The sequence below is a fragment of the Rousettus aegyptiacus genome, unplaced genomic scaffold (assembly GCF_014176215.1).
Source record: "Rousettus aegyptiacus isolate mRouAeg1 unplaced genomic scaffold, mRouAeg1.p scaffold_m13_p_14, whole genome shotgun sequence".
In the NCBI taxonomy this organism is placed as follows: Eukaryota; Metazoa; Chordata; class Mammalia; order Chiroptera; family Pteropodidae; genus Rousettus; species Rousettus aegyptiacus.
This window is the reverse complement of record NW_023416289.1, coordinates 15,865,661-15,883,121: the sequence shown is the minus strand read 5'-3', so window position 1 is coordinate 15,883,121 and position 17,461 is coordinate 15,865,661. Positions and strand designations below refer to the sequence as shown.

At 38.1% G+C, this 17,461-nt stretch overlaps 1 protein-coding gene and 1 long non-coding RNA gene across 2 annotated transcripts in view; one reads left to right on the top strand and one right to left on the bottom strand.

Annotated features, from left to right (window-relative positions):
- LOC107513691 overlaps positions 1 to 9,897 on the top strand; it is a 158,615-nt gene extending 148,718 nt beyond the window's left edge. The window contains exon 3 of the long non-coding RNA XR_001597609.2: positions 9,587 to 9,897. This is a non-coding gene — a long non-coding RNA (uncharacterized LOC107513691). The remainder of the gene's footprint in view (positions 1 to 9,586) is intronic.
- Positions 1,918 to 17,461, bottom strand: part of CDH11 (cadherin 11) — a 136,156-nt gene continuing 120,612 nt past the window's right edge. The window contains exons 12-13 of the mRNA XM_016150632.2: positions 5,599 to 5,850; positions 1,918 to 3,297 (exon numbers count right to left, since the gene is read on the bottom strand). Coding sequence (XP_016006118.1) covers positions 2,801 to 3,297; positions 5,599 to 5,850 — 749 coding nt within the window. The 3' untranslated portion in view covers positions 1,918 to 2,800. The remainder of the gene's footprint in view (positions 3,298 to 5,598; positions 5,851 to 17,461) is intronic.

The window sequence follows — 17,461 nt, the reverse complement described above, 5'->3', positions numbered from 1 at the left end:
GGGGGGTAAACATAGAGGTACACAGGTGATTACAAGACAATAGGATAGATACTTTGAAACAGGATTGAGAAGACTGAACGATGTCAAGGAAGGTAGCAAGATTCATTCTGCCTCCTTAACTAGCACAGCGTCTACAAAATAAGATTTTGCTAAATGAATGAATGATGAATGCAAGCAATATCCACTACTCAAGGACAAGAAGAACAGAGCAGTGTTGCTTCTTTACGCTGAATTGATGCCATAAAGCAGTGATTGCTTTATATTGAAATAAGGAAGGACCACTTAAACTAAGATTGCTTTTAAGGCAGTATGTTCCAAATGAAAAAGGACTCCACTAGTCAGAAAAGACATTTTATTTCCAAGCTTCTAAGAGGGTTCTACAAATAATAGAGGCTTAACTTTAAAAAAAAGAAAAAGAAAGAAGAAAGAAAGAAAGAGAGGAGAAAAAGAAAAAAAGAAAAACAAGTATTTTTAACTATTGAAAAGTAGACAGACTTTTTTTAAAACTTAAACATAAAAATGTGAAAACATACTTGTCAAATCTAATCCAAATACATTTATAGAAAAAAAAAGATCATCCATGGTGAAGGGGTTACTCATAGCTGTACACTTGTTTAAGTGCTATTCATAGTCCCTTTGAATTATTCCGTCATTTCAAATTCAATTGGAGAACTGTGCAAATCTAGCAAAATATTCTTTGGATTACAAAAACTATATAAAAAAATGAACAAAACCTGCAATTATGGAAGTATTGAGAATTGTGCAATCCTTCACCGAAATGAAAGATTCCAAAGTGACATTGTCCACAGAATTTATTCCATTGAAGTATTCAGACAGTTTGATGTAAATGCAAAGTAAAATGGAAGTGATCACTTTCATAAAAACATTTTTCTTTGTATGCCTTTTGACTCAGTCATAAAAATAGTATGTAGCAAGATATCAAGAAATGCTTGAAACAAACTTTCACGTTAAAAAAAAAAAAAAAGATAATCTAAAAATTGCCTGCAATCCAAGAGAAAGCATGTGCCCTGTGTCTAGGGGGAAAGAAGGAAAGCACTTGCAACGTGACTTTGTGTGGTCTCTCCCCGGGTATTGCTACGTTTTGACCTTTGGCCCAACTGAGCAGGTGAAATGTCCTTCACAGAAGTCCCAGTCCCCAGGACGGGACTGTAGGCGACCACAGGCATACTCCATCCAATGGCATTGACTCTCAGAATCCACCATGGTCCCTGCCTTTATTCCGAGCTTATGGCCCAAAGTATATTTTAAAACAGAAGTTTGGAAATGAATTGCTCTTTCTTTTGTCAAAATTTAAAATGCTGCATTATTTTAAGAGAAGTTAAAATTACAGGAGGAAAAGTAAGCAGTTCTGACGGTTAGAGTCTTCATGAGAGCCTGGCAAGATCAAAGTAAAGAAAAATAGAATAACGTCGGAGGTCTGATAACTACGTGTGGCAAATTTGTATTTTTGACTCTTCAGTCCCCCAAACCCCAAAGGCTTGGTATGGGGCATAAAATCTACATCTTGAACTTCGGAGTTCTGATCATTTCATTCCCTCATGGACTCATCTCTTAACCACTGAATTACTGATATACAAGATAAATGCATATTATATAACAAGTATTGCAAAACCCTAAACTGACCTAGATCTTGAGCATTCTACTTTTTCAGATGTGTGTGAACAGAAGCCAGGAAGCTTACACTGAGAATGTACCAAAAAAAAGCTTTACATGATGTTACAGAATCTTGTCTGAAAAAACATTTGCAAAACATATTTGATTTTAAATAAACAATAAAAGCAGCAGACTATAACAGATCATAAATAGGGTTATTGAAAGATCACAATATCTTGAATTAGAAATATAAATGGGTCATTAGAAATACTTTTTTTTCAATGTTAAGAATCAAACCCAGAATTAAAAAAGAATCTTTTTTTTATTTCAAAGATTGCTTCTTATATTGAAGCTCATATTAAAGCAACAGTACAATGTTCATAAAATATAAGTGTGATGCCGTAACATTTCTTACATGTCAGAATACTGATATTTGTATGTATACTAAAATAAGAACTTTAAAATTGTACAAATAGATACATTAAAAATGACATAGAAATAGGGCGCCTCTCACTGAAACAAGACAGTTATATCTGGCACGTATTAGTTTAAGATGAAAGTAGAAGCAAAAAGATTTACAAGAATCAGCAGTAACAAGATTGATGCTCAAGAGACATAATTGTACATTGTATTGTACATACATTGTATGGGTTTAAGCTGGCTGAATATTATATATTTCAAGTTTAAAAATGCACTACATATAGAGTGTCCATAGTTTAAGGCGAAATTACAGCTCAGAACTGTTGTTGTCCTTTCTAAATTTGTGGAAGATTCTTTGACCCAAAAAAAAAAAACACAAAAAACAAAAAATAAAAAAAAAAACAAAAAGGAAAAGAAAAAGAAAAAGGATTTAGATGTTCATAACACATAAACGATTTCCCTTCATTGTAAGTTCACTTTTAGACTTCTCCTTCACTTAAATATTTTGTATGCCAAGTGGTTTTCTTCTAGCTAAGTTGATAAACAACTTCAATATTTGCCTTTTTTGTGTGTGTGTGAGAAAAAGTACTTCACAGTATTTACCACTTTGATATCCTTGGAGTTTTATTAAATGTATCCTCTCTGTAAAACTTTGCTTGTTTTAAATGAGCCTTTCCTTGATTTAAAAAAATACCTGTTTACATCATCTTCTAGATTCTTCAGAACGCCCGACACAGTTCTTAAGGCCAAATTTGTATCATTATTGTTAAGAGTCGTCATCAAAAGTGTCTTTGGAACCGTACAAGTCTGCTAGTTTCTTAAAACGAGGTCCCCAGTTCTGTAGGTAGTCATAGTCCAAGTCCGAATCTGTGGTGGCAGACTCTAAGGAGCTCAGGGACCCGGCCACCGAGCCCCTGCCTTCATAACCATAGATTTGGATGGAGTCATAAGGAGGGGCGGTTGGGTCATTATCTGCCTCTTGTATTCTCGTGTTGATGAAGTCATCAACATCCACACTGTTGGGCGCTGGCCGGAGCCCCGGTCTAGGCATGTACTGATACTCGGGTTTTATGTCTTTGCGAGGGATAAACCCATTGATGCCGTCAGGATTCTGGAGGGTGGCGATATCAAAGGCTTCCGTGTCTTCCTCCCCACCCCCCTCATCATCATAGGTAATGATGTTCTCACGGACATCTTCTTCTTCAAAGACAATGAGTGGTTCTTTCTTTTGCTTCCTCAGGGTCACAAACAGCACTACAATGACTGCAGGGAAAGGAAAGGAAAGTGAGTGTAGGTTAAAGTCCGTTATTCCCAGATTCTCTACCCAGGAGAACTCTGTTTCCTCTAAGGCATAATGCATACATGGTTCAGAACTGGAACCAGTCTATGAAATGAGAGTTTTACCTAGAATCCACAGAGGGGTGTAAAACTGCCCACCACCTGGACCTTCCTCTGCTGCCAGGAAAATAGTATATCCAAACAAACTGGCAAGTTGGAGCTATTTTCAGCTTCTTACCAATGAAGCTGACATCACTGTTTAGAAGTCATCTTCCTAAGAGTTAGGGAGATTCTAAATATGTGGTCTGCAGCCTCCTAAAAATGGCTGATGTCAGTTTCTCTTTGGAAAGGAAGACAGCTGCCTCTCCAAGGTTACGAATGAGTACAATTCAGAGACCCCAGGTCCAACTTTTCTAAAAGAGGTGATGCCTGGCTCCTGCCCAGACGTCTGGAGTGGGGTCAGCATTGACCCTACTCTATCTTAGTAAGACATTTCGTAAGCATGGCTGGCTTCTCTTCAAACTACCACACAGATGAGGAAGTTTATAGAGGCCCCATGAGACAAACGTTCTCATTTATTTGAACACAAGACAATAGCATCAGCTGGACTCCAGATGAAGAAACTCTGCCTCTTCCCCTCTCTCAGAGGGAATTCCACTAAGCTCAGGCAATCTAGGATGGGTGAGTAGAGCTGCTTATAAGGGAAATTTAGACAAACCTTAACTCTTTATCTGTTGCCTCCCTACAAGGAGCTTCTGCTATGTTCCGTTAGAACAATCTCCCACATACTCAGCTGAAGAAAATGTCTGTGGCACAATTTGGCAAGTGGTCCAAGAGGCTCTCTGAGTCCACCATCACTGAGATACAGGAATGAGTGTTTGCACGTGCCCAGACTGTACCTGGCTCCCAGGGCTCACCAAGCTATCTCCTTCCTCTGTGCCTTGTTCTTGACCACTCCCTTTCACTTTCTTTGCTTGGCTGGCTGTATTATGTCTCATCACAGAAGCCTTCCCTGGCATCCCATCCTGACACCTGACAGGGCTATTGGCACCTGCTCTGTGCACCAGCCCGCCCCTGTGCTTACCATCATCAGAATGCTTATCACATGGTTTACACATCTGGTTTCCCAGCTAGACTGTGAACTTCTCAGAGCTCTTGAATTCTGTTCCCTTTCCTTGGAATATCCATCCATCCTAGCCTCTTTCATCAGCCAGAAAACTCAGCATCTGACAAGTCACATCCTCCAGGAAGATGTCTCTGACCTTCATAGTCAATGTCAGGCATTTTCTACTCTTGTGCCCTTTGGTTCATGTCCCTATCATGGCACTCGCCGTGTGCCTCTGTCGTTTATCTGTTCAGGCACATACTGTCCTTGATAGACTACATAGTTATCGAGCAGCAAGATCTTGAGTGATTCTTCTTTTTATCTCCCAGGGCCAAACGTGGAACCTGGTACTCAGATAACACTCCTAAACAATCTGTTGAACTGAACTCACTGACTCCTCCCTATGCAGCAGAGCACTATAAATTCATTCAATAAAGAACTAAACATCATGAGAAAAGCATAAATTTGGTATTAGACATACTTGAATTTGAATCCTGATTTGTCACTCAGTGTCTGAGACGCTGGGAGAACTGACCTCACCTCCTGAGGCCAGCAATGGTAGATGTTATTAGCATCAGTACATTTCTGTTATTACAGAGTAAACCACAGATGGGATGGCAGTGCAGAGGAGGGGCCCCTAATTCAGCTGGTAAGTGCAGGGAAAACTTCCCAGGGGTCCCCATAAGCTGAAACATGCCCCCAGATATCCCATGTGATAATTAGTGGTGGTGTCAAGATCTAGCTTTAGCCAGGTGACCTTTGTCCACTTCTGAGTCCTTCACGCACTGTCTTTTGCCTCTTTATTATTCTTTCTACCGCTGATTCTTATCCTGCCTCTTGTAAGGCAATCCGTTGCTCATGTACTAGGTCTTTGCCTAAACTCCTCTTCTGTAAAACCTTCTCTGTGGCACCCCTGGTGGCTTCTGCTATGCGGTCCTGTGATCCCTGGCAATAGGCTCATTATAACCTTGTGCCAACTCTGCTCTAACTGCTTGTCAAGTTGTCTGCCCCTTCTCCAGTCCATAAAATGCATGGGGGCCAGCACGGCCTCTTTGTCTCACTCTGTATCCACAGTATACAGCATAGTTCTGGTAACCAGCCTGACCTTGAGAAATATCTGTGTTTGAAAGACGGGTATCTGGTTAAGGCCCTTCCTGCAGGTGACCGGGGAGAAACCTTACCCAGGAGAATGACAATGCAAGCCAGGATGGCGATCAGCGCTCCCGTGCTCAGGCCGGCGTTCAGGACGTAGGCCTCAGCGTTGCAGGAGAGCAGTGCCCCGTTCACGTCGCACCCACAGACCTTGATGCTGAGGGTGTTGGTGCTGCTCATGGGCGGGATCCCGCCATCGCTGATCACGATGGGCAGGAGGTACAAATCCTGCTTCTGCCGGCTGAACCCTCCGCGCCGGGCATACACTCCTGCGGTGTTATCTGTTGGAAGAGGGGAGACAGGTGTGCTCTCACACGGGACCGCTCCGATCACAGCCTGCACATGTTTGCATTCAGCCTTGCAGATCGGAGGGTGCTCTTCTCATTACCAAGGTCAACAGCCAGGATCTTCCCTACTTTGCCCTTTAATCTAGGTGTCTCTAGAAGCCACAGGCATTTGGTGCGACAGGGTCACAGAAACCTCTCGGCATTTTGGAATGAAACTCTGAAACTGGCTCTTTTTTATTTGGTGGATACAGAATGCCTTCACTGGCAAGGCGGCCACACTGTTTTCTGTTGGAGTGTTGCCCTTTTTGTCAAATACAAGAAAGTTTGGGCTTTGACCACATACTCTGTGTTAGTATAGCATATAAATAAATGCATAAGTGAGTGTGAGAAAAAACAACAGCAAAAAAAAAACACCTTTTCCTTGTTTGCACTTTTCTTACTTCATGACAAGTCTGTGGCCAATTTCCATTTGTTTTTTTTCAGAGATTTCCTATTTACTCTCCAACCTTGCCCAAACTATGCACCCAGTCGTGAGTCCTAAAGGGAAATATCTCCTTTAAAGAGGAAATATTGTATAAACCCAGCAGCAGGTTTCTAGTTTCTTTGAAATTCAAGCACCATCAGCCGCCCAATTGAACATATGACTCCTCCTACTTAAAACGATTCCAGGTTTTCTCCAAGGCCCTCATACCACAGCCCTGCTCTGCATAGTGAACCACCAGATCTTTCCCAAATCTAGACTTTACCTTGCTTTCCAGGCTCACACCCCACCCCTTCCCACACATCCCTGTTCAGCCTCACAAGCAGAGCTCACGTCTGTTCCCAAACACCACACTCAGATGCACTGACTTTTTCTGGAAAGCTGTTCGAATTCCCCAAAGCTGTTCCTTTTATCATGACAGGTGAACTCCTCAAGCCTCAAAATTGAATCCAAAAGGCATCTACCTCTTCAGGGAGCCCTTCCTAGACCTCTCTCATCACCTCTTCTGTGACCCATGACATTGTAGATTCCTACATAAATTGGTATCTTGCTATAGTCTGTCATTATTTGCAGGCGTCACCATTTTGACGTCTTCTAGACTATGAACCTCAGGGGAATAGGGGGTTTTATATGATTCATCCCACTCTCTCCAGTTCTGGACACACAGCAGACATTCAATAAATATTTGTTGAACAAATGGCATAACTGTGTTCTGGAAAAGGTTTGACCAAAGTTCCAGATGTTAGCTTTCACGTATTTCTCAATCTTTTGTAACCTATGCCCCCCCCCCCCAAATGCTTCGTCATCATGTTTTCTGCATATCTCTACCAACGAAAATATTTTTTCCAGCCTCTGGGAAAAAAATGTCGGTATTACAAAATACTAGAAGTTTTGAATATACGGCATCGAATCTCTCCCTTGCTCACGCACGTGCACGCATGCACACACACACAACCCACAGATCCTCAATGTGGACTGCCTCTGTTGGTGAGTTAAGAATCAGTAATTTATACCAATAAGACTGATGGACCAAAAGCTAACAGGCTTTAAATGGATTGACGGTACCATGGATTGATTAGCTTTTGTCATAGGAAAAAAAAAATTTCTTAGAATCTCAAAATCAAATTGATATATTTTGGGTTAAAGGAAATGTATTCTCTGTGAGAGAAATGTATAAAAGGCAGATTCAGTCTCATTGAGGAATGAGCAGATATTGTGAATACTGCAGAAGGTAAGGTGTGGATATGAACTGGCTTTTGGCAAACCTGGTGATGCCAGATTCTCTCCCCTTTGCTGCCAACGTCTCAGTCAAAATAAGGCAGAAGAGTTAACCCTCATTTCTGTATTTTCTGAATTTTGGGTGACTGGCATATACTGCTCTTATTACTGGAGAAAAAATATGCAAACTATGAAAATCATGAAAAAATAAAAATGAAGTGGCCAAATAAAATATTAACTTTTTTCCTGTTCTAGGTTATACCACTATCCTAGGCGTAACAATTAGCAAATTTACACAGCTGTAATAAATTCAAAAGATGTTTTTTCCTTTTCATAAATTTTTTGAGTTCAATAAGACATTCGAAAATTAAGTTGCAATATCTATCCCCATTTTAATGCTATGAAATAACACTGACAATATCACGAAAAAATGAAAATTAAAAATTTAAGGAAAAAAGCAACTTGATTATACTGTTTGAACAAATATACCTCTCAAATATAGATGACATCCTCTTTACTTAGTTTATCTTTTGGGCCCCGCCCTGTTACCTATGGTGTTGATCCAGAGGAAATGTGACCTGAGCGATTGTGTTTTTTTAAACTTGTGGAAGCCATAATTTAAAATCTGTTCTTCGCTGTGCCACCCATGCAAGACCGTGCCTCCAGATCACAGCAGGCTGGCTTACACACTTAAGTAGATGAAAATCAAACACTAATGGAAAACATGGATCTGAGCAGGACGCCAGCGTGTGAATTCAAGACGTTTCATATTCTGAATAGCTGAGTCCTTGCAGACACACTGACACTGTTACAGGGAAGCTCGTCACAGTACTTAGGTGACTGGACCACTTATAATCTCTGAGCGATGGATCAGTAGAATCCCGAGAACTTTTTTTTAGTCTCTTCTGGTCAAACATGTTTTGCATATGGATTTTAATATTAGCCCAAGAGGTGGGAAATAAATGGACTGAGGGTCCCTTCTTGGGCACGCACTAATTATATGCTTTAAAATGAGTCGTGTGTCCCCCTCACTTGCTCGTCCATCTTTAAAATGAGAACACTGGTTAACATCAAGCATGCCTCACACGATTGTCATTGGAACCAAGTAACATGATAAAAGCAAGAGGTGGTCCTCCGTGCCATGCTCCCTGAGGGCTCAGGATTCCTTCTTCCAGAACACCTGACACCCAGTACTGGGATCCTCCAGGACTGGCGAACTGGTGAAGAGGGAATGTGGGACAGGAATGTGTGGTCCTTGCTGCTTCAGTGGATAACATATTTCCCCTCAAGAGCCAAGCGGCTCCAGCACCACTGAGAAGTTGAGCCTTCTTTCGAGAGGGGCATTTCAGAGGCTTCAGTGCTATGGCCTGTGCTCGTCTTTCCTGTGGCCCACTCCAACCACTCACCTGACCTAACAAAGAGTCACTCACTAATCGGCAGGAACTTCATGAAAAAGAAATAGAAAAAGAAATAAACAAACAGTAATAACAAACCCCTGTACTGGAAATCAGTTTTGCATTTTAAGTTTGACTACAGATGCCCTTTCATCTAAATTATAATTAGCCAGCCACTTCCTATCTGTCTTTGAGAGGGTGCCCTCACTTGGGACATACACATTCCTCAGGTTTATGGGTGACCCAAGGGAAAAAAAAAAGAGGTTCTATGAGGACACATTTTCAGGGAAGTGTCGAGTTGGCTCTTTGGTTAATAACACGAGGCAGAAAAAGACAAATGTATGTAAATGTCCATAAAGAGATTTCTTAGACCTTCTCCTTTATAAGGCTTCCAAAGAGCAAGTCTCTTAGTATTTAAGTCAAATGGACCTCGGTTTGAATCTTGAATCTTTTACAATATTAACTGCCTTACTTTACATATGTGTTAGGTAAATGCCTAGTTTCTATATTCTTATCTAAGAAAGTAATAATTTTTAGGATTAAATTTGATTCCATTCATAAAGGTACTTAGCACAGGGCCAGACTGTTGGAGATGTATAGTAAGTCTTCATTCTCTTCTGGACTCTTTTCTCTTTAGCAGTAGACTAACGAGGAAAAGAAGCTTGTTGGCAAAGACAGCAAAGCGAATTCCTAGAAAAATCATCTCTGCTTGAAATGCAACTGCCCACACGGAAGGACCCATCATCCTGAGGTAAGAAAACAGTCCACACTCTTCAGTCCTGGCCAAGAGATTTCCCAAGGTAAGAAAATGTTTTTCAAGCAACTCAGTTTTTCACCCTGACACCCAATGTTCTCATCCCTGGCCACAGACAAGTAAACCAGTTCCATTTCCCCCCTCCACTTAGGCAAAAACTTGCAAATGGGGCCATTAATTACTAACTATATGCCATGCACAAATTATAGTGTTTCTATTAATGGAAAGTAAATTGAAGATTCAAAGTTTTATGTCTACAGCCTGGACTCCTAATCTTAGGCTGTTTTTACCTGTGTCCTTTGTCATTTCACTAACATAATGTAAAGGTTCCTGATAATGATGGTTTCCACGGTACCAGTTTGGGGATGCAAATATAAGGGTTATGATGATGGTGTGGCCCAATGGAGGGATACAAACACTTGACATTAAGAAGAAAAATTATGTTTGAATAACCTGGGACATTTTTGTAATGTAATGCTAAGTTTAAAAAGAAAAAAAGAAAAGCAGGATTTTAGTGTCATAGTTTTTCTCCCTCAACTCTCTTGAGCATTTCCCAATGTTATTAAGTTTAAAAAAAAAAAAAAAAAAACCCAAACAAACAGACAAACCAGTTATCATTTATTTCTCTGTAATATTCTGCTCTTGGATTCTTAGGTTGCTTGCAGTTTTTTCAACTCTTAAGTAATGTTGACATAAACATTTTTTTTACCTAATGTTTTACAATTTCAGACTCTTTCCTAAGATAAATTTCTTATAATTACTGGTTCGTAGGATGTGACCCTTGATATTTATTGGCAAGTTGGGTTCCATAATCCATAATGATATTTCAGGTAATTGCTTTAATTTTTGTTAATGTGATTGGTTATTAAAAGTCATCATTTATTCCGCCAATTAAAATAAGTTAATAAATAAATAGGTACATTATGATGGGGAAATAGTGCTTGACTGGGCACTAACCTTGGATTATCTCTAAAAATGGGGGGGGGGCAGCAAAGAAAAACGGGTTGTGTGCGGGCATGGCTCCTGCATGTCAACAACTTGAAAAGAGGAAGCAGCGCTACAAAGAGAAGAGCGGGTGCATCCCACTCTCCCTGAGAGGTCAGGAGGGAGGCTCCACCCCAGATGAGGGACGCCTCTCTGAAGCTCTTAAGATGCTCTTCTCACCACTCCTTCCCCTCTGTCCTTCACTGCTCTGAAGCTTAAGACGCCATGTGGCTTGACCTGATCAGAGACGCTCCAGCCTGCGAAGAAAAGGCCTGGCTGTGTCAGTCTGGGGCCCTTTTTTCGAGGCTATTAAATATCTGGAGAATCTAGGCCAAGCCTTGCTCTTATTTTGTTCACTTCTGACCCAAATGTACCTTTTCTGCCCTTTCTGCTCAAACCTCAGAGACAAAGTAGATCTGTCTGCCACATGAAAAGCCCCCACGTACTTGAAGACAGTTAGTTATGAAGTCATGTCAGAATAATCATTATTCAGTTACTTTCCTCTGGGCTATCTCTACTTTCCTAGAAATATGGAAATTGCATCATCGGGATAATGGAAAAAAAAACAAGCACATATATGAAATATATATATATATAATGTGTGTGTGTCTCAAGTGTCTTAATGAAGTTTTAAGGGTTAATAATTTCAGAAGTATACATGCTACACAGTGACACAAGACATTGTTGGAAGGTTTAATTATTTAGATTTTTTATATTCAAATTTGTGATATTTGAAAGATAGATTTTAATTTTTGATGCCAGTATTTGCCATCTTTGATCTGAGGGACTGAAATAATAGAGATTTCAAATAATATTTTTAAAGTTTACATCATTTATATTTGATATCACTGCCATTGAAAGACGAACATAATAGCTTGTGCAGATATTTCTATTTTCTTGCCTTTCTGAACACCGTATGATCTGTCTCTGCAGCACACACATTGCACATTTCAGTCCATGGAGATTGTCTGAATGTCTGTCCTCTTCACCAGCCAATAATCTCTTTGAGGGCAGGGACCTTATCTGGCTCATATTTGTGCTGTAGCAGTGTTTGTTTGTGTTAACAGAATGAATAGCTCAATGATATTCCTTTTACTGCATCTCAGCATAAACTTGGCTTTTCTACACAGTCAGATTTTACTGACCGCATTGTGGATTGTGTCCCTGCTAAATATCTCCAATTTCTTATCTCGTACTCTTTCCTGTTATTTAGGTTGAGTCAGATTCAATTGAGCAACATTTATTGAGCTCCTAATTTGTACAAACCTTATTCCTTTTACTTCTGCATACCTTATCTCAAAGAATTTTAAAACTATGTGCAAAACATATAATTTCCCTTACTTTATAAAAAAGGAAACTGAGAAATAAAGAGGGAAGCAATTATTCACAATAACATAGAAAATACAAAGACCAGGATTCGAACTCCTCTAGGTTTCACTATATTTATATCAGCATGCAGCTGACCCTAGAATCCTGATACTATTGCATGTAATTTACATTGATTCTGATTTGTTTTGTTTTGTTTTGTTTTACCAAATGTCCTCAGTATGATTATATTATTAGATGGGCCCCATCATAGCCTACAGGAGGATCCAGGTAGACTCAGGTCCCATATAGAGCCGCTCTTAGAAACCTAAGACTTTTATGGCAGAGAGATATACATTTAACACCTTTCCTCCCACAGTGTTTGCAGAAACTTACATTTTCAAAAACAAACTGACATGCAAGATGTATGGTGATAGGGCAGGAGAAAGGAACATACTACCTAAGTATATTTTGGTTTATGAAAAGGAAAACTACTAAGGAATTAAGTGGGATATAAACATTTAGGGTCTTTTTAGTGAATTGAGAAATCCCAGGAATTAGTTAAATCAGTGACCTTGAACAAATAAGTATCTGATCCACCAACAAGGTCCATTTCTTTTTTTGTTTGGTTAGAGAGGGGGTGGGGTCTCAGATAAACTGTTTTGTGTTGGACAAACTGCAGCAATGGATTTCAGGCAGAAAAGGAACATAATTATTTACACAGTGAAAATGGCAGGGCATTAAAATACACCTGCCATTTTGATCCACCAAAAGCAATTAAAGGGGAAAAAAGTTCCACAGAAATCTATTTGAGTATCTTTATAAAAGTAAAAAACCAGGAGTATATTTGAATGTCTTTTGGCACTGCTCATAAAAAAAGAAATGTACTTAGTTTAAACCAAAAAAAAGAAGAAGAAAAAGAAAAAGAAATAAAAAGAAAAAACATGTTTGCCATTTGTTCCAATCAGGGTGAATCTGTCTTGGCTAGTCGTCCTTATTCAGCCAAATCTGCTTTTCATGCAAACTTTTATTGTTGTACTGTTTTGTTCCTTGTTTTTTTTTGTTTCGTTTTTTGTTTTTTAAAGCAGTTCAGACTTAACTCTGAATGTATCATGTATCAGAGCTCATTCAATCTGCAACTGGCCCATCTTAGCTAATGTTATATTTGCAAAATAAATACATTTGAAGGTCATCTTTTCCTGGATCCAACCCCTAGATGTCCAATATAACTCTGTGGAATAATACATAATTAATGGATGGAAGGGGTGTCAGATGTGGCATTTACTCCTTTAGAACATTCCAACATCAGAAGACTTTTTCAGCCTGAGGCTTATGATGTAACATAATCATTTTTTTTTCTATAATAATAACTCATCCTTAAAATTTCTGAGGCATGTTACATATTTTTCCATCTACTCTTTCATTTTAATTCATGCACTTGGTCAACCCATTTTTCTTAATGTTGGGATAATACCCCCACAGCTCATATTCTAGTGAGACACAGAGAGGGTAATAATGATTGCTTAGAATGCCGAGCGATAAGACAAATGCTAAAGGTTCGTGCTGCCTTCCTAGAGCACAGAGGACGAAGCATCCGATGTGGGTTGGGATGCCTGGCAAAGCTTCACCTGAGAGAGTTCACTCGTGGTGAGACTGGAAAGGGGAGGAATAGGCAGAAGAGTGTATTCTCAGCAGAGCAAAAGCAAGGACATGTGAGAGCAAGCATATTTGGGAAAGCAGAGGTGGTCTGAAGTTTCCAGAGCTTAAGGTTTAAAGTAGCCAGAGAAAGGCAATGATAAAGACAAAGTTTATAGGGTACGGGAGGTCATATAATTTCTTGCTCACAGGGTTATGAAATGTCAGTTATATCCATAGAAAATGGAGATCCAGAGAATTTTAAAGAGACCTCATCAAGGACTGATTTAAGTGGGGATGAGACTGGAGTCTGACAGGCCTGTTTGGGGACCACCATGATAGTCACAGCTCTTCTGTGAGCAGGTCATGAATAGTCGTCATCAAAAATAGCTGTGCTTTCACAATATAACTAACTTTGCCCTATGTGTTTTCAGAAACTCCCTGACATCAGGGACTGTGTCTTATTCACTGCTAAAGCCCCATTCCTAGAACACTACCTGGCACACAGTACATGAAAATAGCTCATTTCTCCATGATATGGAAGGATGGAAAGAAGAGATTATGATACCGGAACTAGGAAATACCTAGCTTTTGATGAAGGTCACACTGGCACTAAATATGGAAGAAACACCAAGGACACAGAAGGTCAAATGAAATAAGGAAGGTGATTCATGTTATCTAAAGGGTTACACGAAAATTTGTTGACTTGAAAATCCTAAGGGTATTTTTGTTATAATAGGAACTAATACTCACAAGCTCCAAAAACTGTCCTCTGCTGCTCAAATGATTGAACAATGTTTTAATAGCCAAGTAACTCCAGGATCTGATCAGTCTTCAACATTAGTTGGACTATATTTATTTTGCACTGGACAGCATGTAGCCTAGGGTCCTGGGCCCAGCTTTCTGTATTCCAGTGCCTTTATCTCTCACAACAGTAGCTCAATCCATGAATTAGGAGTGATGTAATAACTGACAATTTTTAAAAATAAGACAGGAGTAGAATTATGTGTCCAATAGTCATGTGTTAATATTAAGATCGATCCCCTTCCGGTGATAAAGACTAAAGCCAAGCATTGAATCTCTAACCCTTGTTATTTCCTCTCCTCTTTATCAGATGGTCCTTATTTGGAACAAGAGGTTTGGAAATTTAAAATATTAGGTTCAATATCAGGATGTTTCAGTTTAATTACTTTCTCAAATCATTAAGTCAAAGGACGAAATCATACTGTCTTATTGGAATTCAAAAATTGTAATAAAAATTAAACAGCTATTTTTTGAATAAAATAGAAAGGATATTCCCTAACACACACACACACACACACACACACACACACACACACACAGCGCACAACACAACACACATCTTAATTTCAGTCTAGAAAGTAATATTCCCATTAAAGTAACAAGGAAGAATATCCATTATTATTGCTATTATTTAATCCATATTATAAAAGTGCAAATCTATTAAATTAGACAAAAAAAAACAGTTTTTAAAAAAGAGGAAGCAAATTGTTATTTCATTTTTATATGGTTGTCTCCCTAGAAAACCCAGGAAAATCAACTGAGAAGTTGAATCACTTTAGAACAATGTCCAATAATAAAAGAACTAATTAAAATAGTTATAGTTTATAATAAAAAGAGTCACTCAGAAAATATAAGTTAAAAATCCACTTCATCCAAAATATAAAGTATCTAGCCATCAACTTAATAAGAAATTCATAGCACAAAAATAAACTACAAAACATCCCTGATAGTAATAAAAAGAGAACTGATTCAATAGAAAGACAGACGTTGCTTCTGGATGGTAAGAATATTTTTAAATTTTCAGTTCTTAATCCAGTAAAATTCATAAAGGTACTTATCAGTCACCTTAAAAAAGTAATTCTAAATATACCTAGAGGTAATAAAATAAATATAACGTGGAGAAAGCATCTGTGACATTTTAATATATATATATGCAACCATTAAAAAAGAATATGGTACTAGCACTAGAGTAAAAAGGTAAAATGTGAAGAATTGAAAGTGCAAAAAAAATCATAGAGGAGGTAACTTAGGTGATAAGAAAGATGGTGTTACAGAGCAGTTGGAAAAGACTAATTATTTCTTAAATGATATTTAGGAAATAGCCAACAATTGGGGGGTGTATATTTATTTTATATGGATAAATGGGGAAAATGGGAAGTATGATATATAAAAAAAAAAGAACACAAAAGATAGGTGAATGTTTATACCAATTTTGTATATAGAAAGCCCTGCTAAAAGATAACATTAAAGAGAGAAGAACTGATACAAAAAGTGCAACATTTATACTTAAGAACACAGCATAATCAGAATTGAAAGGACTTTGAAACATTGGATAAACCTATGAAATAGTAATGACAGGTCATAAGCTAATAGCATTAAAAGATGAAGAGACTATAAATCAATTACAAACTGATGACTACGTGTACAATTCAAAAAAAAATGGGTAAAAGACATGAATAGCAGATTTACAAACTGAAAAAACAATCATCAATACTTATTTAAAACTCTTAGCTTTACTAGTAATGAAATTGATACTTAAAATGTGACCATATTTCACCTATTGATTTGTCAGTGGTTTTAAAAAATAATACCTAGAGTTGATCTGAATATGAAGAAAGGCAACGTCGCCTATTTTACTAATGATATTATAAATATTTCTGGTAGTATAAATATTTCTGATGGGTAGTTTGTCAAGTAAGAATCGAAAGCTTTTGATCCAGTAATTCCACTCTAGGAGTTTATTCCAAAATAATAATTATAGATATTTGGCAAAGGTATGTGAAAACAATGTGCTTACACAACAGTAGTCAACTGATATCAAACATTCTCAAGGTAGAAGTTTGGAAGATATTTAGAAGAAAATGTTGACAGAAGTATATTAATGCTGATAAATGCATACCATATATTAGTGACAAAAAGTGGACATGTATTTTATGATTGCCTTTTATAAAGATCAAAATATATGCCAAGAAAAAGTCTAAAAGGGTACACAAAAAATAGCAATTATTTCTAGATCCTATAGTATCATCAAGCTATTATTTAAAATTTTATTTCCACTTATTTGTATTTTCTTATTTTCCTTCAAGAAATATGTATTAATTTGCAGCAGGAGGAAATTATAAAATTCTCTACAAATATATTTTACCACAATTATGATGTCTGTGATTAAAATTGAAACTGAAGTGCAGTTTGTTCTCTTTTCACACTTTCCCTGGAAACCTAGATTGATGAATTGAATTGAATTTCAGATTTTTCCTCTTCTGGAGATTGTTATTATTTAACTACAGGGTAAACAAAGATCTTATAAAAAATTAACTAGAAAAGACATGAGCTTTATATTCATAACATAGTGTGTTATGTACACCAGAGAGAATGCTCCAAATACTAAGTTTTTAGTTATTTCACTTATCGGCAGCATGACCTTGAGCGAGTCTCTGAAGACTCTGATGTTTCATATTCCTTCCTTAGCTAGAAAATGGGGATAAAAATATTCAAGATGCCAGCATCAGGGGATGTTTGAGGATTTAAGTGAAACAATGACCGTGAGGTTTTATAAATTAACAAAGAGCTAGATGGATGTGAGGGACTATTCTCAGCTTTTCTTTTTCTTAGCTCTTTTCTTATCTAGTACATGTTTTTTGTGTTTTTAGAGATGCCATAAGTCTGATATTTTCAAAGCAAATGCATCTCAAAACCTGTGTGGATCAGTATTTCATCTGCCCAAATAGCACTCTTCTCGATATTAATAGCCCAAGATGGATTTAAATGTTGAAGAGTCATTCAGTGTTCCACTTTGCCGCTGCCTGCAGA